Source organism: Rattus rattus, chromosome 5 (genome assembly GCF_011064425.1).
Source record: "Rattus rattus isolate New Zealand chromosome 5, Rrattus_CSIRO_v1, whole genome shotgun sequence".
NCBI lineage: Eukaryota > Metazoa > Chordata > Mammalia > Rodentia > Muridae > Rattus > Rattus rattus.
In genome coordinates, this window is record NC_046158.1 from 124,170,458 (window position 1) to 124,194,609 (window position 24,152).

General features: G+C 40.8%; 2 protein-coding genes across 3 annotated transcripts; one reads left to right on the forward strand and one right to left on the reverse strand.

The window, feature by feature from the left end:
- Positions 1–413: 413 nt before the first annotated feature.
- Polr3f (RNA polymerase III subunit F) lies at positions 414–16,871 on the forward strand. Of its 2 annotated transcripts, XR_004388036.1 has the most exons (10): positions 414–702; positions 1,490–1,607; positions 7,239–7,306; positions 7,989–8,056; positions 8,709–8,821; positions 10,264–10,407; positions 10,586–10,693; positions 11,877–12,068; positions 12,874–13,568; positions 16,377–16,401. XR_004388036.1 is itself a non-coding variant. In XM_032904332.1 (9 exons), exons 1-9 carry the CDS (start codon positions 476–478, stop codon positions 12,949–12,951), a joined length of 1,116 nt encoding a protein of 371 aa, XP_032760223.1. In that variant the 5' UTR covers positions 414–475; the 3' UTR covers positions 12,952–16,871. The 2 variants fall into 2 exon arrangements, 1 of the variants encoding a protein (XP_032760223.1); XM_032904332.1 differs by having other exon boundaries at positions 12,874–16,871.
- Positions 16,872–17,661: 790 nt separating this feature from the next.
- Positions 17,662–23,895, reverse strand: Rbbp9 (RB binding protein 9, serine hydrolase). Its single transcript, XM_032904334.1, has 5 exons — positions 23,717–23,895; positions 22,420–22,462; positions 21,182–21,287; positions 18,781–18,866; positions 17,662–18,431 (listed from the first exon to the last, which is right to left on the reverse strand). The coding sequence occupies exons 1-5, from the start codon at positions 23,813–23,815 to the stop codon at positions 18,205–18,207; spliced, it is 561 nt and encodes a 186-aa protein (XP_032760225.1). The 5' UTR covers positions 23,816–23,895; the 3' UTR covers positions 17,662–18,204.
- Between the last annotated feature and the right edge of the window lie 257 nt (positions 23,896–24,152).

Genomic DNA, 24,152 nt, shown 5'->3' on the forward strand with positions numbered 1-24,152 from the left:
ACGCCTAGATTCCTCCCAACCCAGTGAGAGGTGCCCTTCTCCTCACCCTTCTCCAGCCTCAAGGACAGAGATAAGGACCCCCGACGCACGTCCACTGCCGCCAACCGGGTGTCTAGACTCTCACCGCCTCACGACTGCTCCTCCGCAGCAGCTTGCGTTACCACAGACGCTGCAGACCGCGCCCCGCCCACCAGGAGCCGAGCAGATGATTGGCAAGGCAATCGACTTCCTAGCAACCAGCCCTGCCCTTGTCTCTGGCTGCAGCCTCCGTCTGGTACCCGCCCCCAGCTCCTTCTGCGACACTTTCTTTTAGGTGTCCAAGAATATGCCTTCTCAGCGGCTGGAAGAGACTGAAGAAGGGGACCCCATTCAGCTCACTGGAGCCAGAGGATCTCGTTCGATGGGTACTGAAATTTGGGACAACAGAAAGGATAAGTTGCGGCGACCCTGCTGAGCAAGGCGGAGCAGGCACATCATGGGCGCCCCAAGCCGACCTCATGAAGAAGGCCCGGCGCGACCGGAGGAAGAAGGTCCCTCGTCCCTCCCACGCCCCCACCCCTGGCGTGCGCCTCCACCGGTTCCCGAGAATTCCAGCGCGCTCCTCGGGGCCACTTTTCCTCTAGTCTTGAAAACCACCCTCATGGCGGAGGTGAAGGTGAAGGTGCAGCCGCCGGACGCGGATCCGGTGGAAATAGAAAACAGGTAATGCAGTGAAGCTAGGTTCCCGACGCTAGGCGAGCAGTCAGCTGGATAGCTGTACCCCTTCTCTCTCGGTCCCCGGGAGAGGACGGAAGAGGCTAGTTGAGCACGCGGGAGCAGGGTTGACGGCTGTCTGGGAGTCCCCCTCCCGATTAGGGAGAGTAGAACTCTTCAGAAGCTCCAGAGCAGCGTGACAGCTTGAAACTTTATGTAACTGGCTCCTCCGGGGTTCTATTAGAGCACTTGGAACGTGACAGCAGCCAGTGCCAGAAAAAAAACCTGCATTTTCCCCGTAGTTCTTGGGCATGTGTTCGAATCCAGTATTGCTCGGTTGCCAAGGGAAGTTCTGTGAGAGAACGTTCGGGCCAATTTAGGGTTCAGTTTGTGATTACAAAGAACCATTGAGCCAAGTAGGTTCAGTGAGTGCCTTAACCCCCAGCGCACATGTGTTTTTAGGTTATAATGTAGTTAAAAGACAACGACTTTCTCAACATTATTATTGTGGGTAATAAGCTTATTACACCTCCAAACAAATTAATCCTTCCAGTTTGTTTGGAGAAGATAATTTCTCAAACAGACTCCAGTTATGGTGAATCACTATAACCCTCTCTAGACACGCACACGTACACGTGCGCATATTCTACATTTGCATTCTGCCCACAGACCTTGGATTCACTTTGCCGTACTTATTCCCATTGATAAAACTGAGATTTTAGCTTAACTATCATGCATCTTCCTTTTTTGCCTTTTAAAACAAGCAAACATAAATCATTAATACCTTTGTTCCTAGAATTATAGAATTATGCCACCAGTTCCCTCATGGAATCACAGATCAAGTAATTCAGAATGAAATGCCTCACATAGAAGCCCAGCAACGGGCAGTGGCCATCAATAGACTATTGTCCATGGTAAGGTGAATTCAACTAATTCATGTAATTTGTTGTATATTATGTATTTCATTGCTTCCTGTCACATAGTTGTGATGTTTAACTTCATGTGTCAAGTTGGCTGGGCTGTGATACTCCTAGATCTGCCTATATGCTGTTTCTGGGATGTTCTAGAATGTGGTATTTGAATTGCTGTGCTGACTGTAGAAGGTGAGTGGGCCCCATCCAATTAAGTATCAGCCTAAGTAGAACAAATGGAGGACAGAAGAACTTACCCCAGCCTACTTTGAGTCCCAGGACCAGTCTTCACAACTCTTTGTCCTTAGGCTTTAAGATTCCATCTACACCGTGGACTTTTCATCACCGAGGCTAATGCATCAGGTCTGTGACATTGGTGTATGCCCCTGGCCTTCTCGAGTCTCCACCTTGCAGGAGACTTACAAGAATTCTCCCCCACCATAATCGTATGAAGTAATGATAGCATAATAAGCTTCTTTTTTTAGTGAGTCAGTATACTAATTGTTAGGCCAGAATTTTTGATTTGATTCCAAACCAGGGAAAGGATTAGCATGTCTGAATTGGAAGGAAAGATAATTACGTGCCTGCCATTTGACAAGATGAAGAAACTACATGCAATTCTGTTATAACTATGGTATTATCTTCATTGACACAAAAGGGCATGTGGATGTGGTCTGTTACTTCCTGCTGCTAGCTTTTAGCCATTCCCTATAAATTATTTCCACTGTGGGTTCTTTTTTTTTTTTTTTTTTTTTTTGTGAGTTATCAATAGCCTATTGATTGGGTATCACAGTGTCAAGAGCAGGAAGACGTCCCACTGAGGACTTCTTTGGGAAAAAGTACAGGCTTAGCTTCAGAGACAGTGCAGTAGAATTTTCATTGAAACTCAAGAACTTGGAGCCCAAATGCCTCTCTTCCAACTTTTGAAAAATGTCCCACCAGACACTGGCTGATGTTTTGAATCTCCTATATCTCTACTTTCACAAGTCATTTGATTCCTTTTTCCTGAGGACGTTTTGGTTTGGTTTTATTAGTTAAGAGTCTTACACTAGGCCTCTTCTGAATGACTTTTCTTTTTTAAAGCTTTCAACCAGATGTTATACCTCAAGGCACTAGACACAGATGATAGGGATAGTCAAATATAGTGTTAAGCCTTTGTCTTCACCTTTGTGGCTCAGAATTTGGCAAACTTCTCTATGAAGTAGTAAATAAAATAACTTTTGTGGCCCATCTGGTTTCTATCACAACTGTATGACTTGTCATTTTAATAAACAGTCATGAGCTGTGAACAGTGATACATAAACAGGTGGGTGTGGCTTTTCCTCATGAAATTTTATTAATAAAAAAGCAAGCAATGGACCAGTGACTTATGTTTTCTCCCACAGAAGACAAGTTGGTGATTTATGGGCTTCCATTTTCTGTGTAGAATGACTCCTTGTTATCCTTCAGGACTCCTCTCTGCGTCTATCCCCAGGATACTTGGATACTTGGAGCCCCAGGTTGGGGCCAGTCTCCTCTCTTGACTGTGCATCCACCTTTGTGTTTCTCATAAGCAGATAGTGTTGTAGTCATCTGTGTGCTTCCCTTTGAGAGTTTGGAATATAGCTCAATGGTAGAACACTCACTTAGCTTGCATAGTATGTTCAGTCCTCCGCCCTATAATTCAACAACAAGTTGTCCACTTAAACAGCTCTCCCAACAATGGTAGAGTACACGTGTTTAGTAATTGGCTATAATAGCATGAATAAATGACAGAAGGGAACCTCTGAATTGAGTTTTGTGATCCCACTTTGAATTTTATAAAGAAGAGAGAGCGTTGCAGTTTATCCAGTAAGTAAACCTATTTTACATTCTTAACATACCATAGGGCACCCTACTTGGTTATGGTTCCTGTAACTGCTGAAAATTCAGTGGTACACATACCTGGATTCTCTAGATGCCTAGGCCTAAGGGGGTTCAAAGAGCATGATAAAGTACCACTCCTAGAGACCCTTTGTTCATTCATTGTTAATCTTTTTGCCTAATTCTCCTATCACAGACTTAAATTGTATATATTAGTAAAATCATTAAGAACTATAGTTTAACTTAGTATGCTGTTGAATATTCATATTTATGCTTTATCTGGACTAAATTTTTATCAGTACAAATTCTATTTTAATTATATTTACCCATATTTTACATAATTGGGACTTACTTTGATTTCAATATGGATTTATATATATATTATCCTAAAATAACTTTTAAAAAAAGATTTATTTTTATTTAATGTGTGTGAGTATTTTGCATGCACGTATTGTCCATGTACTGTATGCATGCCTGGTACCGACAAAGGCCAGAAGAGGACCCTGATCTCCTGGAACTTAAGTTAGAGACTGTTGTGAGCCACGTGTGGGTACTGAGAACTGAACCCCAGTTGTTGTTGTAAAAATATAAAAAATAAAAAATGTAAGGTTGTCTTTTATCCCCCTCTACGTCCGGCACCTCAGTGCCCCAAGGTATCTGCTAGATATCTTAATTCTCAGTCACCAAGCATCTCACCTGCTCTGCTCCATCCCATATCACACTGCCAAAGGCCTCTCTCTGAGCCTGGCAGCAATCTCTCTACCTTTCTAGCTCCCAAGGCAGGTTTCCATGCCAGATACACACATCCCAACTCCAAGGTGACCCAGACCAGCCGCCCCACACTCCATTACACTTAAATCTACACATGAAAGAACATACAACACAATAACCTTTGGCCCAGTTGATAAGATATAATTGCCCACCTAAACATACAAAGCCCAGTACACATCCATCCCTTAAAAACATTTGGAGGGGTTTGGGGATTTAGCTCAGTGGAAGAGCACTTGCCTAGGAAGCGCAAGGCCCTGGGTTCGGCCCCCAGCCCCAAAAAAAAAAAAAAAAAAAAAAAAAAAAAAAAAAAAAACCATTTGTAACAACCTGTAAAGGTACAGCGTGGAATCTTAACATCCCCCGCCATATTGTCCTGCCATGGCTTCTCTCCCTCTCCCTCCTGTCTCTTCCTCCTTTCCGTTCCAGTCTCCTCCTCTTCCTTCAAACTTTTCTTCTACCTATCCTTCCTTCCTTCTCCAATGACAGGCCTCCTTCTATCTTGTACCTGCTTCACCTGTGACATCATCCCACATTTCATCCTTTTTGTCTAATTAAAAAAAAACTTTTCTCTCAAATATAAGTTGAGCACAACTGTTATCATTTTGTAATTAGAAGCATAAAATATATCTAGTACCCAGTCCAACACTATATCAGTTAAACAGAACATTTAGTTATCCATTCCAGCTTAAGAAAGGCTTAAAATCAATGTTACATCTTGGCTAGCTTCTATACTATCTGATAACTATCCAATAAAATATGTATTTCCAGAGTGATACAGCCTGATAGGCTATGAAACTATAATCAGTTTGCAACCCTGTCAGAAATCTGAGAATGACCAAATATCTATATACATAGGAAGCCTAACATGGCTTCCAGAACTGAGAGGTTGTAGAGACAAATCTCTACTAGCACAGTCCCCTGTTAGCAACATGTGAGCGCAAGTCTTCAGCCTTCTGGCCCAAAATCAACTGACAGACTCTTGAAAGATTTTGAAGGGCTGATCACCCTGTCTTGGCAGGGTTTATCAGTCTACTATTCTGCATAATTTGTCCTTTTCTGGACAGTATTAGTCTGCAGATGAAACAGGCAGTTTTGTACAGTGGCTGCCTAGCCACAAAGTATTGCCTCACCTGGAGGTAGAGATGTTCACATTCTTCATTAAATCTGCCAAAGGGGAACTGTTAGGAGCAGATATATCTCAACAAAAGATAAATAACTTGATTTAAAATTTTGTAGATTTCTGATGTTTTTGAAAACCATCTATCTATATAAGACAATCTGGACTGTTGTCTTTGTATCTTAATATCTTGAAAGTACTCTCACAAAGTCAGAGCCATGAAATTGCCATTTGGCCCTTAACTCAAATGTGTAATCAACTCAGAAGTTTGTAACGACACAAATAGAAGGACTGACTCTAAATCTTGTACTTTTAAACTCTTTTAACAAATAAATTCTATATCAAAGCAAAGATACAATTTTAGCTTAGTTACCAAATGAGATTATGACTATATAACTCAATCTAGCTAATTACTCCTTGTTAAATTACAACCATTTCTAAATTCCTCATAAAAACAACTTTAGAATAACCACTTTCAGCCCCCCAAAAGTCCAGGGAATTGGGGCAACTACTCCTCCATAACTTCTTCAAGCTGTACATGGGCGTTGAGATATCCTTGGGGGTAGGGGATAGGAAGAATGAAGCAAATGCTGTAGCCCATGTGTCCTGACTGAACCCAGCTGAAAGCCCTTGAAACCAGGAATCCAAGTAGGCACATTCTGCAAAATACAACTCTCAAGACTAAAGTTTAGAATCGAGATATCTTGTTTGATTCTCCTGAATCATTTTTTTCAGGCAGTTTACCTTTATCAAATCTGATCAGTATGACTCTGTAAGATTTCCAGAGCCTAGTCACACTTTTTAAAAACACAAAGACAAAATCTTTCTCCCAAAATACTGTGTTCCTTAGTCTGTAACCAGAAAAGCTTGTATCTTGCACTCCCTCTCAGAGTAATAAAACTCAAAGTCATATACATTATGAAGATTAAACAATTTTTTTAAAAAGGAAGTAAGCTAAACAATGAGCCTGATAGGCTTTTGTACTCTGTGATATTAGGAAATGAACCCAAAATTCTTTTTTTTTTAAACCCACCTTAGGAGAGATTTTGTTTTGTTTTGTTTTTAAGGATTTATTTATTTATTTATTTTATGTATGTGAGTACGCTGTAGCTGTCTTCAGACACCAGAAGAGGGCAGCAGATGTCATTACAGATGGTTGTGAGCCACCATGTGGTTGCTGGGAATTGAACTCAGGACCTCTGGACGAGCAGTCAGCGCTCTTAGCCGCTGAGCCATCTCTCCAGCCCTCAATGCCTTCTTATGGCCTCCATGAGCATTGTATACACATGGTGCACAGACATATATGCTAGCAAAATACATTAAGAAATAGAATAATTTTTCCCCTGAGACAGAGTTTCTCTGTATAGCCTTGGCTGTCCAGGAACTCACTCTATAGACTAGGCTGGCCTAAAACTCAGATCTGCCTGCATCTGCCTCCTGAGCCCTGGGATTAAAGGCGTATGCCACACCATCACCACCATCACCCCTGACTAAGGAATACAATAGACTTTTTTTAAAAACCTGTTTGTGCCTTGGCCAAATAACAAAGCCAACTTAGTATGTGGGACACTATTAGTATCTCTTGCTTGAACTATCCTTAGATTAGTTTTTAAAAATACCTTGTTTGGGTTGGGGATTTAGCTCAGTGGTAGAGCGCTTGCCTAGCAAGCACAAGGCTCTGGGTTTGGTCCCCAGCTCCGAAAAAAAAAAAAAGAAGAAAAAAAAATACCTTGTTTGAGGTGTGTAAGCAAATCCCCAGTCTCAGATGAAGAACTGACAAGCGTTGGAGGCAGAACAGTTTAGTGGGTATAATCAACACATTTAAAACTGTGGTAACACTTGCCGTCAGAACTGATGTGTTTCCAGAGTAATTGATTACAATTTTCTATTTTAAAACACTTCAGGGGCAGTTGGATCTTTTACGGAGTAATACAGGCCTTTTATATAGAATAAAGGATTCTCAGAATGCTGGGTAAGTAAGCACCTATTTTTTTAATTTTTAGAAAAATTTGTTTATTACACAAAAGTAATGTACATAATAAAAATTGCTAACATAGTAACAGGTATTGTGGTACACACCAATATGCCTGCACTTGGGAAGCAGGGCAGAAAGTTCAGGGCCAGCCTGAGCGATGTGAGACTGTATGTATATAATGTAGCTCAGTATGTGGTACACACCTATAGACTTACCACATGGGGGCTGAGGCAGGGTGATGATGAGGTTAAAGACAATTTAGGCTATATGTTGAAAGACACAGAAGAAACTGATGTAAACTCACCATCCCTGCCTTTTGTCCTGTGCTTCAATTTCTCAGAGTAACTGCTCTAGGTAATTTCTTCTAGATAGATTTAAATATTCATAGACGATTCTATTTATATGTTATCGCTTTTTTCCTTTTCTTTTTCTTTTTTTTTTCTTTTTTTTAAAGACTAGCTCATGCTATCCATAGTGTCCTGTAACTTGTTTTTTTTAATTTATTGTACTTTGGACATCTTTTCATATTGGTACACACAGCTCTTTTCATTCTTTTTAAGGTAAGCCCTTCTTTTGCTAAATCAGTCAGTGTGATAGCCTTGTCTGCTAATTAAGTAGTCATGCAGATGATAACATAGCCTACAATTTTTCCTTTTTTACTCTGCTTTATTCCCTGCAGTAAAATGAAGGGGTCGGATAACCAGGAAAAGCTAGTCTACCAAATCATAGAGGATGCAGGGAATAAAGGTGAGCATGTGGAGGGCGATGCTTTGTCTTTAGGTCTAGACCTAAAGTTGTGTTGCTCTGTTCATTTTATTTTTTAAGAGAGGGTCCCATCATGTAGACCAGGCTTTCCTACTCAGTATCTTCTTGCCTTGTCTTCCTGATTGCTGGGATTGCAAGCATGTTACTACATGAAGCTAAGCATGTATGTTTGATACATAGTCTCTTTCTTCGTGTACAACTTTCTTTGTTTGAAAGAAAACTCATAACTTCCCACAATGGGTATTTATTGAATGAAAGAATCATAGCTTTTTTTTTTTCTGTCTTACAAGTAGAATGTTGTTTAAATAGTAGGTGTACATGCTGCATTGAAACAGCTAAATTTTTGTATTCCTCCCCACCGTGTGCACACCCCCAGGATGGTCTGTATAGCAGCTGCATAGTGAGGCCCTCTCAGAAAACAAACAACACAAAACAAGAAAACCCAAACAAAACCAAACCACACCAAGATTCTGAGAAATGTTCAGTTAGAATGTAAAGCAGACGCTTTATGACTGGCTCTTGTAGTCTTTCTTTATCCCAGTTGTTTTGTTTTGTTTCTCGGGTTTTAGTTTCTGAGAACAGTTCTAAACTTTATATTAAATGAAGTGCTGTCAGCTTTCCTACTTTCTTACAGGAATATGGAGCAGAGATATTCGGTACAAAAGCAACTTGCCATTAACAGAAATCAACAAAATTCTCAAGAATTTGGAAAGTAAAAAGCTTATTAAAGCTGTGAAGTCTGTAGCAGTGAGTAGTCGGCTTTCTGAGTTCATTGTGGATTTCACTTGAGGCAGCCGTGCCAGCTTTGTCAGCCTCTCATTCGTTAATTTATGTGGGATTTAAGACATGTTTTTGTTGTTGTTGGTTTTGGGGCTTTGTTTTGTTTTGAAGACTAAAATTTAGCTCCTGTTGTGCTGACTTTAACTTGCTGCCTTCTGGACTCTTGATGTCTCACCTATTCCTACTTTGTCCTGTGCTCTATAGAAAACATAGAGTACCTTTCCTAGTTTTTGTGTTGTCACTCAACGAGTGTTTGTTGTTTGGAGTATGACAGGCAGGTACTGCTTTGCACTTGGAGTATGTTAATGACCGAGTCAGAGAAAGATTCCTGTTCTGTGTCTCTTACGTGTTTTTCCTTCTCTCTCTCTATCTGGAATATTCAGTGATAAAAAAGATGACCTATTGTGAAGACATAGAGTGGTCTTAATGCTTATTGCTTGGTGTGAGAAATCATACTGAGAAGGCAACACTGTGATTCCAACTAGGTGACATTGTGGGAAAGACAGTAAAACGTTAAATGTTTGCTAGACCTAGGGAACGTAGAAAAGATGAAACACAGGAGATGTTTTGGGGCAGCTAAATTGTTCTATAAAACAAAAGCCTTAAGCATGTGTTGAAACCTATAAACAATGCACAGAGTAATCTTAATTGTACTGTGTTATTTTATTTTGAGAGAGAAGTCTGATAATATAACCAGGGCTGGTCTTGAATGTCTTGAATACAGGATCTTTCCTGCCTTAACCACCTGAGTATGGGATTCCAGGTGTATGCTACCATGCCCAGTCATCTGCATTTTTTTTTTTTTTTTTTTTTTTAGTATTTTAAAAGTTACTTAGACATTAGGGGATTAGGGGATGCCTGAGTGGAATGCAGAAAGTAGTGGTTGGATATGGCTCAGCAGTTAGGAGCACTGACTACTCTTTAGAGGACTCAGGTTCAGTTCCCTCTTCTAGCCTTTGTGGGTAATAGCCCAGATGTACATCAATACCAACACATGAAGTAATTAATTTTAAAAATTAAAATAACTGTGACAGAATTTTGGAAACCACACCAGTAGGGCTTAGAGGAATAGAGGCTGACCTAAGTACTTGTAGAAATGAATGGTGGCTATAAAATGAAAGGCAAAGGAAAATGTGCTTAAATACCATACTGTATCTGAACCAGTGTTCTTTCTCTTCCTGTGAGGCTTCTGATTTACAATACATAGCAGCAGACCATGGACAGTGCTGGCTGCAGTATAGTTCCCCTTGAAGACGGCCCTCACTTTAGAGACAGTCCCAAATTCAGTGACTCTGCTATCTTTGCAGTAATTCGGTACATTGAAAACTGTTATAAAATATAAGTGTTGGCTGTTCAAGTTTAGTTTCTAGAAGTTTATAAAGAAATGATCTGTGCATATTCTTTCCTAGGCTTCCAAAAAGAAGGTTTACATGCTCTATAACCTGCAGCCAGACCGGTCTGTGACTGGCGGGGCCTGGTACAGTGACCAGGATTTTGAATCTGAATTTGTTGAGGTGCTTAATCAACAGTGTTTCAAATTCCTACAGAGCAAGGTGAGGTCATTAAGGAAACATCACAAGTCCTTTTAAAAAGAGATTTTGTGAAATATTGACTTGTAGATTAAAAATCCCAAAAATTGGAAATTTTTATCATATGTGCTACTGTTGGTATTGCATGTAACTTTAGCACTAACATGAATTTTTGCTTGAGCTTCCTCTTCTAATCTCACAGGCAGAGACTGCAAGAGAAAGTAAACAGAATCCAGTGATACAAAGAAACAGTTCATTTGCTTCATCACATGAAGTGTGGAAGTACATCTGTGAACTGGGCATCAGTAAGGTCAGAGCTTATTTCTACCCCGACTGTATGGTCTAGTCTTCCTCACAAGGCTGTAGCTGTGGTGTGTTTGACCCATCGCCCTTTCAGGTCCACATTCTGCTGAACCCACTTTGGAAAAGCATTGTCTTACAGTAGGCAGACACCATAAGTGTCTGACTCTGGAGAACTCCTCTCAATTGGGTCCTGGCAGTTCTGTTCACCCAAAATGAAAATGTTCTAAGTTCTTGATTGTCTGATAGTTGAGTTTGTTACAGTGTTAGTATGATTTATTGATACTTTCTTACTTAGTCAAATGTAAGGGTCCTTCAGCATCCTTTTGAAGACCTTTACATAAGGACACTGATGCTTTTCATGGTCTGCAAAGAAGCCAAAGTAGCATTTGGAGAAGTCATTTTCAGTTCTGGTTCCCAGATTCTCATTGATTAAAAAATTAGGAACTCAATTTATTTCATGTCTCAAGTGTCTCTCTATAGCAACATTTTAAGAATGTTCATCAAGGGCTGGAGAGATGGCTCAGTGGTTAAGAGCACTGATTGTTCTTCCAGAGGGCCTGAGTTCAATTCTCAGCAACCACATGGTGACTCACAACCATCTGTAATGGGATCTGATGCCCTCTTCTGGTGTGTCTTAAGACAGCTATAGTGTACTCATATACATTAAATAATTTTTTTTTTTAAAGAATGTCCAAATTCTTGTGGGTTTTGGTTGCCAAAGAAATGTCACTTCAGGGCTGGAGAGATGGCTCAGTGGTTAAGAGCACTGACTGCTCTTCCAGAGGTCCTGAATTCAATTCCCAGCAATCACATGGAGGCTCACAACCATCTGTAATGGAATCCGATGGCCCTCTTTTGGTGTGCCTGAAGATGATGATGGTGTATAGTGTACTTACATAAAATAAATAAATCTTTTAATAAATGTCACTTCATAAGCCTTCTAGGTTTTCTTCTAAAGAATGCTGACATCGTGTGAGGCTGGGCATGAAGATAGACTTCTGTCCTCAGCATGTCAGTGGTTTGTGCTCATGTGGACTGTTACTCATCCTATTAGTGCCTTCCATTACTCTTCCCTAGAGCATGGCTTTTCCACTCGACTGAGTGGCTGTGACCTCTTGCTGTTTGTAATACCTTCTCTGAAAGGAGGTTTCTTTGTCCTTTATGCATGCTTTCTATGTACCCATTTCTAGGTAGAGTTGTCCATGGAGGACATTGAAACCATCTTGAACACACTCATTTATGATGGCAAAGTGGAGATGACTATCATTGCTGCCAAGGAAGGCACTGTTGGGAGCGTTGATGGACACATGAAACTGTACAGGGCAGTCAACCCAATCCTCCCACCTACAGGCTTGGTCCGGGCACCCTGTGGACTCTGTCCCGTAAGTGAAAGCTGCTTCAGTTTTACTTCTATCACCGTCTTATGCAGAGGCCATAAAGAAACAACAGGCACAGCAGGCTTCCCACCTGTGTCACATGAGCTATTTAACCCCTCCCCCAGACCCTTGATGGATTCACAGATTGATGAATAGGACTTATATTCTTTCTTGGAGCACTCAGGGTAGGTACATGCTTCTGTTCTTAGGACCAAGAACATCCTGATAATTCTACTTAGCACTCTTTGAAGATACCTAAACACAGAATATCTTCAATTTAGTAAAAATTAAATTGCCGATAAGTATAGGACTCACTTCCTTCATTCCTATGCACCTGCTGATAACCTTTTGCCCAAGTAAAAGGACAGGTGAAAGGTTCATCTTTATGCTGTGTTAATATGCCTCCAAGCCAGGCAGGGTTGTGCATACCTGCAGTCCCAGCATTTGGGAGACAGAGGCAGTTGGATCTCTGAGTTTGAAGCCTGCCTATTCTGAACATGTCAGCAGGATTACATAATGACACCCTTTCTTAAAAAAACAAAAATATAAAAGCTTATAGTTAATCATGACCACAAAGTAGACACTGTTACAGTGTGCTCTTCAATGTAGTCCTCATCTGTTTCAAAGAGTTTCTTTTTTTCTTTTAATACTGCTTTAAATCGGTGGGGTTTTGATATTTTAAAACTTGGGGTTGGGATTTAGCTCAGTGGTAGAGCGCTTGCCTAGCAAAGCGCAAGGCCCTAGGTTCGATCCCAGCTCCGAAAAAAAAAAAAAACTTGAATATAAACTTTTTATGTTTTTTTTTTTTAAGGTTTTTGATGACTGCCATGAAGGTGGTGAAATTTCACCATCTAATTGTATTTACATGACAGAGTGGCTCGAATTTTAATAGAGCTGTGAACTTTATTTACATTTGGCAAACTGAACTTCGTGGGAAACAAATAATTCATGATGGAGTGTCAAATTACTTTGAGAACATACTTCACAATAATGGGTACTGACTTGCTGCTATGGAAACACTTATTTATGAAGACAGAACACAAAGGAGATTAAGTTTAATAAAGTTTAATTGGGAAGTCTCTTCTTCATTAAGTAAAATACCTTGAAGGTCTGGAAGACCAAGGAAAAGAAGCCAGCAAACCTACGTTGACCGTGTACTGAGATAAAGGCTGGAGTGAGAAGATGCCCACTTGAGTTACTTAAGATCGTCATTGAAAACTCATCGGGTTTATTACCGCCATTTCTGTTTGGTTTTTCTTGGGTTTTGTTGAGAAGAAATTACAAGTGGTGCAGGCAGGACCAGCTGGTAATGGGAGTGTATACCAGCCCGGGCCTGGGTGGTAAAGTGGGTATTTCTTTTTCCACACCATCTGTTTTTCACCCCAGTAGGACTCTCAGAGGAGCGTGCCTCCATACCGACATCCCTCCCAAACGCTGTTGTCCAGGACATGTTTCCACATCACTGATCCTCCATACTAAAGGAAATAATCTCACTGTCCTTTCTTGGTAAGGCCCTAACTTTCTCTGTATGCCTTAAGTGTATTATTTCCTGGAATTTTTTTTTTTTTCAGATTCTTATTCCATGCCTGTAGTGTGACTCTCTACCACGAGTGCCAAATTCAAATTTTATAGTCTAATCTCTACATGGAATATGCTAAATGGGACCTTTGGAAGGTGACACTGTATGTAGAATCCTCATGAGTGGAGTTAGGGCCTGTATAGAAGAGACCCAAAGTATTCTGTTACCCACTGTCATGGAAGGACACAAGAAAAGAATAAGGAAGTGAGCCTTCATCAGATGAGTAATCTACTGGCACCTTGGATTTCCCAGCTTTTAGAATTATTTCCTTGATAAACCATCAATCTACAGTGCGCTGTCAAAGCAGATAGACTAGATAATAGCTGATCTTTTAACTAAAATTAAAACTTAAAACTAGCTGGGTGTGGTAATGCATTCTTTGAGTCCCAGCGATTGGGAGGCAGAGGTAGGCAGATAGTGGTGAGTTCAAGGCTAGCCCAGTCTACATAGTGAATTCCAGGACATCCAGGGTTATATAGGGATAGACCCTGTCTCCAACATAAAAACAGAACATTACCCTTCACTCACTCTCTAAGGGGTCTTCAGCTGGTCCCCTTTTATTCTTCAAAAAACAACTGTGGTGTGACAAGTCTAAGCAGAAAGCTATCACTGTGTACCAGTTGCACAGAAGACAGCCATGTGCCTTTGAAGGATCTCAGCAGGTGGATTGTCTTTTTTTTTTTTTTTTTTTTTGAGACAGGGTTTGTAAGATAAGACTAGTGCTTATCTTACACTGGAGTAAGATCCAGTTAGAGTAGACTTTGTTACCATTGCCACCCTTCACAAGAAGTGGAGGAAAAAACTTGCATTTTATATATAATCTAGCATTCAAAAAAAGCTGGTGACATTAAATGCTTACTCTGTAGAGCTGGCCATGGAATTCATCTGATAAAAATGAGCTAGTGAGTTTGATTTTACTGATCTATATATCAGGGTAACTAATGATTCTGTTCACTTAGAACACTGCCAAAAGGTGGTAGAGCTCAGCTCCAAAGAGGAGCACAATACAAACCCTTTCAGTTGGCCCATGCTTTTGGATTATATGTTTAAAAAACTTAGTAAAAACAAACAAACAAAACCTTAGACACAAAGTAAGCTGAGTATAGTGGAGAAGGCCTTTAATCCAAGTACCCAGGAGGCAGAGGCAGGCAGATCTCTGAGTGAGAGGCCAGGCTGGTCTATACAGCCCAGTGTACAGCCAGGGCTACATAAAAAAACCCTATCTTGAAAAACCAAATGACAATAAGAGAGAAGGAATCGAGTTGTCTAAACGCACTCTGCATTCTGTCCTTTTTGTTTTGTTGGACATAGAGCGTCTCTCCACGCTGGCCTGGAATTCAGTTTATGGTCTTAGGGTCTAGCCTGGCCTTGAACTTGTGGTTATCCTGCTTCAGCTTCCCAGGTGCTGGCATGCAGCCATGCCTGGCTTTGCATTGTCTTGATAATTAGAGTTTTTAAATCAGCACTCAGTGGCTAGAAATGCTCACCAGCATAAAGAGATAGCTTAAATGTTTTTTCTCAGCATTACTTTTTACTCTGAATATTTTTGCCTTATAACATTTTTTCTACTCTGAGTATTAACTGAGAAGAGGGATAGGTAAGTTTGAAAATGTTGCAACTGTTCTGTAAATAAAATGAATTCTACAGAAATAAGCTATCAAAAGAAATTGTGGGCCTCTAAAATCATAATGTCACAAAATCAAACTGCAGATGAAGCCCAGATTCTTCATACTTTGCCACTTCATATTAGGCACTTTCTTCACCTGAGAACACATATTAATCTGTTGAGGACCCCGAATAAAAGTGATCCACAAAAAAAGGAGACATCATGAGATGATTTAGTGGTTTTTAGATATATTTCTTTCTTTTTTTTTCCCCCTGGAGCTGAGGACCGAACCCAGGGCCTTGTGCTTGCTAGGCAAGCGCTCTACCACTGAGCTAAATCCCCAACCCCAATTTAGTGGTTTTTTAATGAATGTGGATTCTCACATTAAACTTTCAGTTTGGCATTAAATAAGTTTTATATAAGGGTTTTGGTGGTGATCAATTAAGCAATGAAATCGGACAATTCCATTCTGTGATGGACCCAGTGATAGAATACTCCTGGTATGGTGAGGTCTCTGGCCCCAACCATCAGCCCAACAGCGAAGGGAAAAGGTAGTTTCAGATTTACTATATAGCAGGTGAGAGATGAATACAAAATAGGTGCCCTGTGGCAGTGTGGTCCAGTAAGACAGCATCTTGAACTCAGTCCTGCTTCTGCGTGCTCCTATTGGGTTTATAGATAGGCACCACAACATCTAGACAAATAGCATTTTCTACCATGATGGAAATAGTCTGTATTTGGTGTTTAATACAGAAACCTTGAGCCAGATGGCTGGCCGGCACTTGACACGATTAGGAACTAAGTTTTTATTTAGTTGCCTGTGCATACTGTTTATATTAGACAGCACAGCTCAACAGAGAGCTCTCTTGCATATTCTCCCCCTGGGAATTAGGGAATTTCACACTGAAATGTGTTAGTTTATAATTGAGCTTTTTAAAGTTAGGAAAACAAAAAAATGTTTTCATTATGTGTGTGTGGGTGTGTGTGTATAACAGACTTTTTTGCAGTGATTCAGCCAAACCTAAAATCCAATTTGAGTCTACTTGAATTTGAATTATTTACCCTGCTTTTTTGAAATCTTAAAAAATTAACATATGAATAACAGTTTGCAATTTGTTTTCTGTTGCAGGATAAAAATATATTCATTTGATATAACTTTCTGTTTCTGATATTATTCTTCGCCATGTGAACATATAATTGTCTTATCCTCCAAAGATACCTATTATTAAAAGTTAAAATCTTTCCTGACTTTAGAAAATCCCAAATCATTGTAGGCTAACACAACAGCTTTGCACCCCTTCTAGGGTAACAGTGTGGAGAATCACATTTCTGTGTCAGTAACAGGTTCTGTCGTCAAGTGTAGGTGCACATGAGATCTCTGCCATCACAGCAGTCAGAAGGTACTAGGAAATAAACAGTTTATTTCATTTTTTTAAACATGTGGACAAAGTACTTTATAAGCCAGCAAAAATGTAATCATGAAACCATTTTATACATCGAATTATACAATATAAAAAGCAGTTTTAAAAAGTTGTTTATTTTTGAGTGAGTATAAGAAAAGTCTGCAGTGTTCCTTGAATGCACTCTACAAGAGGTTGAATATTCTAGAGTTAAACTTGCATTGTGGAAAAGTTTTTTCTTTTTTTCTTTCTTTTTTTTTTGATTTTTTTTTTTTTATGTATGTGAGTACACTGTCGCTGTCTTCAGACACACCAGAAGAGGGCATCGGGTCCTATTACAGATGGTTGTGAGCTACCGTGTAGTTGCTGGGAATTGAACTCAGGACCTCTGGAAAAAAGTCAGTGCTCTTGACTGTTCAGCCTTCTCCCGAGCCCTGGAAAAGTTCTTTTGAAGATACTTAAAAACTTAATAACAAAATACAGATTGCTCCCTTGTTTTCCACCCTTTAGTATTATGTCCATTTTAGTTATCTTGTTTTTCTTGGACTTCATAGAGATTCTAAAAATGTTTACGACCAAGTTCACAAAGGGATGACCTGGTCTTTGTCTTGTAGCATTTGCAAATCTTTTAATTACAATGCTGTTCCCAGCTACCATAATTCATGTAGGGATTATATACACATACACATATATTTCTCCAGTTAAAAAAAGAATAAGTATTGGTCACATTTCTATATTGCAGCACTTCCCCATGACCGAATCCTGCCAGTCCTATACAGTTGATATACAGATTATCTGTCCCTTACTAAGCATCCATATGTTGTTCTCTCTCAACCTGTTAGAAGGACTTGGGGACATGGTGGGGTCAGGAATTTCAATGATGAACACCCAAGTTTGAGTTTATTCCCTTGAGCCAGCTTTAAAGAGCAACCAGAGTTTTGAGTTCTAAGACAACATTCTGGACCTTGAATCGTGTTTTCATTTAAATGGAAAGTGTCAGTCATATAATTTGAATGAAAACCTGTTTTTGTTGTTTTGAGACAGGGTTTGACTTAGCCTAGACAAGGCCTCAAACTCAAGATCTACCTTCCTCACCTTTCCAAGTACTGGGGTCTCAGAAGTGGAACACATCTTGCTAAACATAGTGAGTTATAATTTGGAATGAGCTTCAGGAGACCTGGGTCATCTTGCTCACCCTTTCTGAGACAGGGTCAAGATAGCCTTCCCCTCCTGATCCCCTGCTTTTTCTGAAATGATTACAGGGACACACAACCAGGTCTATGTCAAGTTCTGGATTCTTCTGACTTAACTCTCTCTGCATCAACAGGATAGCTAAAAATAAAAAACCTGTCTCTTATCAAACAGGAAACATACTGCTGTAGCTAGTAGCTTTTCGGGGAGATTTAAGCTCTGTGGGAACTGGAAGTGCTAGTAACTCAGTGTGAGTGTTCAAATGGGTTTGTTGCTCAGACACTTTTGTAGCCTAACTGGACGGACGTCCCATGTCTAAGCTGTGTGAGGGTAGTGGCTGTTACTATTCTACCCCATCCTGGTGTGTTACAGAGCAGGAGTCAGCATAGACTTCACCACTCTAATCAGTTCATGGAACTCTGTGTTCTGAAAGTGACCACGGTCAGTGAATTTGTACAGTTTGGCGTCCAGCCTATCTGCCACTTCTTGTTGTTCCTTCCATGGAAGGAAGGGGTCATCAGTAGAGCCAAACTGTACAATGTGAGGGCAGTTGGCCTTGATCTTCTCCCACTGCCAGGGGCGGCTGAAGTACCCTGTAGGAGTGGAAAAACCTATCAATGTGCATGAATCGTCAGCCTTGACATCTGAAAATATCAAAGATGCAAAGGAGCAGAGACCTGAGTTCAGAGCAGTCCTTTGGTTTTCGTCTCTGTGGGGCTTGGTACTGACTTAACAAAGTCAAAGGAAAAGGCTAAAATAAAACCAGGTCCTGGGATTCATTCTAGTTAGAACAGAGATCTACCTCACATCCAAAGGTAAGTCAAAAATCTCCCATTTGCTAGTTATATTTTTAGGTTGAGAGAGAATAACTATTTTGTAACTTGAATAGTTTGTCCTATGTTTAGGGAGGGGTTTTTCTAGGGGCTCTTCCTAAAGACTTACCACTTGCACGCTCATTTTCATCTCCCAAGTCTGATGTGTATGCAGACACCAATACGAGAGCGTATACCTGATGTGTCTCTGCATACCTGGAATGAGAAAGATAGTGTCAATAAGACATGGTGTTATTAAATCTGAAAAAACAGTAACCTACCTGATGTAAGTTCACAGGAAGGTAGTTAGCATGTGCTACTGAGAGCATGGAAAAACATCAAGATCTCATAATCACTGTCTCTGACCTGTGCCTTTATCCACCTTTCTATGTGTCAGCATTAATTGGGTGGTCAACATGCTGAGTCAGCATGGGGCTCAGCCTCAGAGCATGCAATTGAGGGACTAAGGCCCAGGAACCTGCAAATTTAAGGCATGCAATCTCTAATCCATTTGACTAGTACAAGTAAACTGTGAACCATGATTTTAGAAAAGCTGGACAGTGCCAGAAAAATACTTGTACTGTCCCTTGCACATACATTCTCAGTTGTGTTGTGTTTGGCTCCACTCCCAGATAAACTATCACTGGCCCTGTACGGGCAGGAAAAGTGTTTAGAACAGCACCCTACACATACACCACCAGCTCACTATCTGCAGATGCCCTTGCTCAGCCAAGAGTAGGCTGAGGAATGATGTGACACCTTTGAAGCTTTTGTGCTAGGAAACGTTTAGGCCTAGAATACCATTCTTTTTTTTTTTTTGGTTCTTTTTTTCGGAGCTGGGGACCGAACCCAGGGCCTCTTCCACTGAGCTAAATCCCCAACCCCCTAGAATACCATTCTTTAGGTTAAACCTTTCCCTCTATCTGGTTACTCAGAAATATCAAACCCACAGAAGACATGAAAAGCATCCAGATTCTCTAAGATTACCACACTTTATACTTACCTTAGTGTGTGTCTCTTATGAATAACCTTAGTAATGTTACTGCACCCAATAAATTTAGTGCTTCCTGTATTCTCACAAAGGATTTAAGGTCAGTTCCCTAAACTGAACTTGTTTTCTCACAATAAGACTGAGGTTAAACATTTTTCCCAAGAGAGCCTTGCCATCACTCCAGGGGCAGGTATTTGTGTGTCCCACTGTCAGTGACACTAAGTTTGATTGCTTGTTAAGGTGTTTCTAGCACTTTCTATTGAGAAGGCTCAATATCCCTTAATAAGTCAGTTAGCAGCCCCTGATGATTGTATCAGTTTCCTGTTTCTTCATACCTTTACACTGATGGTTCAGGTTTGTTTGTTTGTTTGTTTGTTTGTTTTTGCCTCTCTTAGCTTTAGGAGTCCATTCTTAGAAGGTTGTTGACAGTCTTAACGAACCCAGAAGACTTACACACAAATATTACAGTTTTACCAATAACTGCTAAACAAGGTAGAAATGGACAGATCCAATTTCCACTTTTGAGGTCAGCACCGCTCCCTCTGCACATCTGTAAATAGCCCTTCTGCTATTACTGCGCGACTGTTTTCTGGATCTGTACTCAAACACGTTACCCCACTCCCTTGACCTGTGTAGCTAAAAGGTTGTAAAATTTGGCAAGATTTCATGATAATTCATCCAATATCTTGACTGCTGGGGATGGCCTTTGTTACCAGGGTAGGAACTATGGAAAAAGTTCAACCTTAAACAGCTGGCAGCTAATTCCTTACTCAATAGGCTAATGGGGAAGATAAGAGATTTTGATAAAAGCATTATTTATGGGTGTACATGTGAATCCCAAGGATTAGGGGGTTGAGGTGGGTAGGGAAAGCAACCTCTATTTTCCAAGTTGAGCGGGTTGGGCACTATGTCAGGCTCTCTCCTAGGCACTGTGATGCCTTGTCAGTGAACCTTTGTGGAGCTTCCATTCTATTAATAGGGACACAGAAGAAATCAACATGTGTCGGATGATAATACAACCAACCCCCCCCCCAAAAAAAAAACAAAACCAAAACACTGCAGGTATTAAATATAAAGAGATAGTAAAGTAAGGCTGCTCCTTTATATGGACAGATCACAGATCTTGCCCAAAAAGGGACATCCAAGCAGAGTACAGTAAGAGAAAGTCAGGCAGCTTGTAGATGATGTCCCAACTAGAAGGCTGAGCAGGATAAGGCCGGTGTATACTTGGAATATTCCAGGAACTTCAATGACATCACTATGCCTGGTTAAGAGGAGAAAAGAGGTGAGGGGAAGACATCAGAGCTGAGAAACAGGAAGCTTCTTCAGGGCCATAGAGGCTTTTAAAGGATCACTGCTCCTGGTAAAAGCAATCAGTTTCTTTCAATCCCTTAACAAACAAGGAAGAAATTAGGGCAGATTATGTTACCTCTTTTGAGGTCAGCACTGTTTCCTCTGCAATGGAAACTTAAGAAACAAAACTATTTCCCAAGCAAGCATGCCTACAACACACCCAGGGCAGCAATTCAACAGGTCATACCTCATGGCTGCGATGGCCCCGGAACTGTGGCCTATGATGATGGTCTTCTCATCACAGTGCAGTTCTGTCTCCATGAAGGGCAGCCAGATGCTCTCTCGAGCGGTAACTGTGGTCAGGGTAAAACAGTCTGGTACTTGGGGTAGTCTGTAAGTCTGATGCTGTCCCACCTCGCTAAGTAAATAGGAGCTCACAGCTTTTAAATGGGGGCTTGTGTTAGCAGATTCTGTCCTGTGGTTTAGTAGTTTTGCTCTCCGCCCCTCCCTTCTATACCTACCATGTTCTTAAAAATTACATTACAACTGAAGTGAAGTCTCCCTCCCACCCATTTTTCTTTTATGAGATAGAGCCTCCTCACTATGAGCATAAGCTAGTCTGGAATTTGCTGTGTAGCCCACACCGGAATCCTCTTTCCTTGAGCTCCCAAGTGTCAGGATTAAAGGCATATACCATGATCACTGGCCTCAATTCTAATATTTTAATGTGCAAATTTAAACATGGCAAACAAATACCCCAGCTGGAGGTACAGCTCAGGGGCAGATTACTCAGCTAGGATGTGTGAGATCCTTGGTTCAGTCCCAGCACCAAGAAAAACAAAACACACACACACACACACACACACACACACACACACACACAAAACCTTGACAACATTCTAAAACCCATATATGGTTTATATCACTTCTTTCCTGAACCAAGTCATAGACAGACCCCTCCCCACAAAAAAGGGCAATTTTATAATTTTAAATACATAAGAACTCAATTAGATACTGTAAGGCTTTGTTTTATTTTACCTGTTTCAAATAAAACACCTAAATTTTGCCTGATACTTAAACATGGAAAATACAATTGCTAGCTTACAAAGTTAAAGTTAAAATTTATATATCTTGGGTTGGGGATTTAGCTCAGTGGTAAAGCGATTGCCTACCAAGCGCAAGGCCCTGGGTTCGGTCCCCAGCTCCGAAAAAAAAAAAATTTATATATCTTGTTACTGAAATCTTCCCTCTGTGTGTGTATGTGTGTGTGTGTGTGTGTGTGTGTGTGTGTGTGTGTGTGTGTGTGTGTTGGTGTGTGTGTTGGCTAGGCAAGAGCTCCTACCACCTTGAGCTCCTTGCTTTCTTTGTTCTTAGTGTGTATTTTTGTCCTTTTCTATGACGTTCCTGCTTCCAAGCCTCACCCTACAAATAGTGAGCTCAAAAATCTAACAAATGAGGCTTTTCAAAAACAAATTTCAGACTTACTTGGGTCAGGCATGTTTTTAGCCAAACACTGGAAACCAGGAATCTGTGATATAAGGGAAAGGAAAAGCTATAATAAAGAGCTTAAAAATGTGACGCCTGAGATGACCGTGCTTAGTTCAGTAAATATTTGCTAATATTATGACATGAAATAGATTAAGCAGTGTCAGGGGCTTCGGATGAATATACAGTCACGCACACTTCTCTGTCCAGTTGTAGACCTGTGCGGAGACTGGTTTCCGCACTTTCAGTCTGTGCTTCATGTACAGCAAAGACCTAAGTGAATGTGCTGGAGACAGAATGACCTAGCTGAACACCGTGCCACAGAAAGACAGTCAAAAAGAACAGAGACAGCACTGAGAACTGAGACAGTTGTGTATCCAGTCCTACTGGGCATTTCCAGCTTGACCTGTGAGTTGCTTCTTTGCCCATAGCTTTCAGCCACAACCTTGAAGTTTTATTCCAAACAGACCCTTATTTTCTCCTGAAACTCTACTCTAGAGGCCAACTCAGGAAACTAACTGCTGGGCTACGGAAGGAGGTTTTTTTTTCTTTTATTAAGTTTACAGGACGACCTAGGGTGCAATGATGTTTCTATAAAGTTCTCAAAGAAGCCAAAAGATTATACACATGGTTGAAAAAATACTTTTAAGTTTTAAAAAAGTGTAGCAAAAAAGGCCAGAAAAGCAGCCCAGCTGGCAAAGGCACTTGCAGTACAAGCCTGGTGACCTGAGTTCGATTCCCAGAACCCATGTAAAGGTAGAAAGAACTGATTCCAAAATGTCTTCTGACTTCCAGATGCCTCCTTGCACACAATAATTTAAAGAGAAGCAAAATAAACTTCAGAATGTCATACACATAGGACACGGGGCAGACAGATTATTCAGAAAATACTGGCAATGTTCTAGAGTTTCATTTTGTCCTGGGAGTGTAGTTCAATTCTACAACAGGACACATTATCAAAGACACCTTGGGTTTAGACAGAAGAGGGAAAAATTATCTTAGCTTGGTAGTTTATTTATGTTATACAATCCTTTGTATATATTAAATATCACATGGTGAATTAAAAAGTTAACAAATATAAACAAAATTATCTGAAAAGTCTGTAATCTGAGGCATTAGATGGGGATAGGGAGGGGGCATTCTCTCCCATTGTACAAGTTTTCCCTTTAGTCTCAAAAACTGAGCCTTCAGAGTTTTGAGCCGCTGCGCCAGGTGGGAGGGTGGGCACAACAGGCTGGAGCCTCGCTTGCCTTCGTTCTGAGCCACGCTGACCAAAGAGCAGGAGCGCATTCCTTACCTGCTCCAGCCCCTTTCTCACCCAGCCGTACCAGCCGTGGGTGGCCACATCCCCGCCTCCGTTCCCAGGAACAATCACTGCCTTGGTAGGGGACGCCATGAATGCAGACGTGAGACCCCTGCCCAGCTTGGACCAGAAGTGCTCAGACTAAGTCTACATCCGGCCCAGAGCCCGCACCGCAGCTTTCTGGGAATTGTAGTTCTTGGATACACGCAGGCTTTTGCCTTCTCCGGTTAGCTCATAGGCAGCCAAAAAACCCTGTAAATTACCTTCAAATATTAATCACCTTCGATTTACCCCTTTCCAGCATTCTCATACTCCACATCCCTTCTGAAGGACTGGCAACAGCATGCTCAGAACGTGTTATTTTTTTTTTTTGTTAGTTGTACCAGTATTTCTTTAAGGAAGGATTATTTTTTCAAATGAACTTTCATTA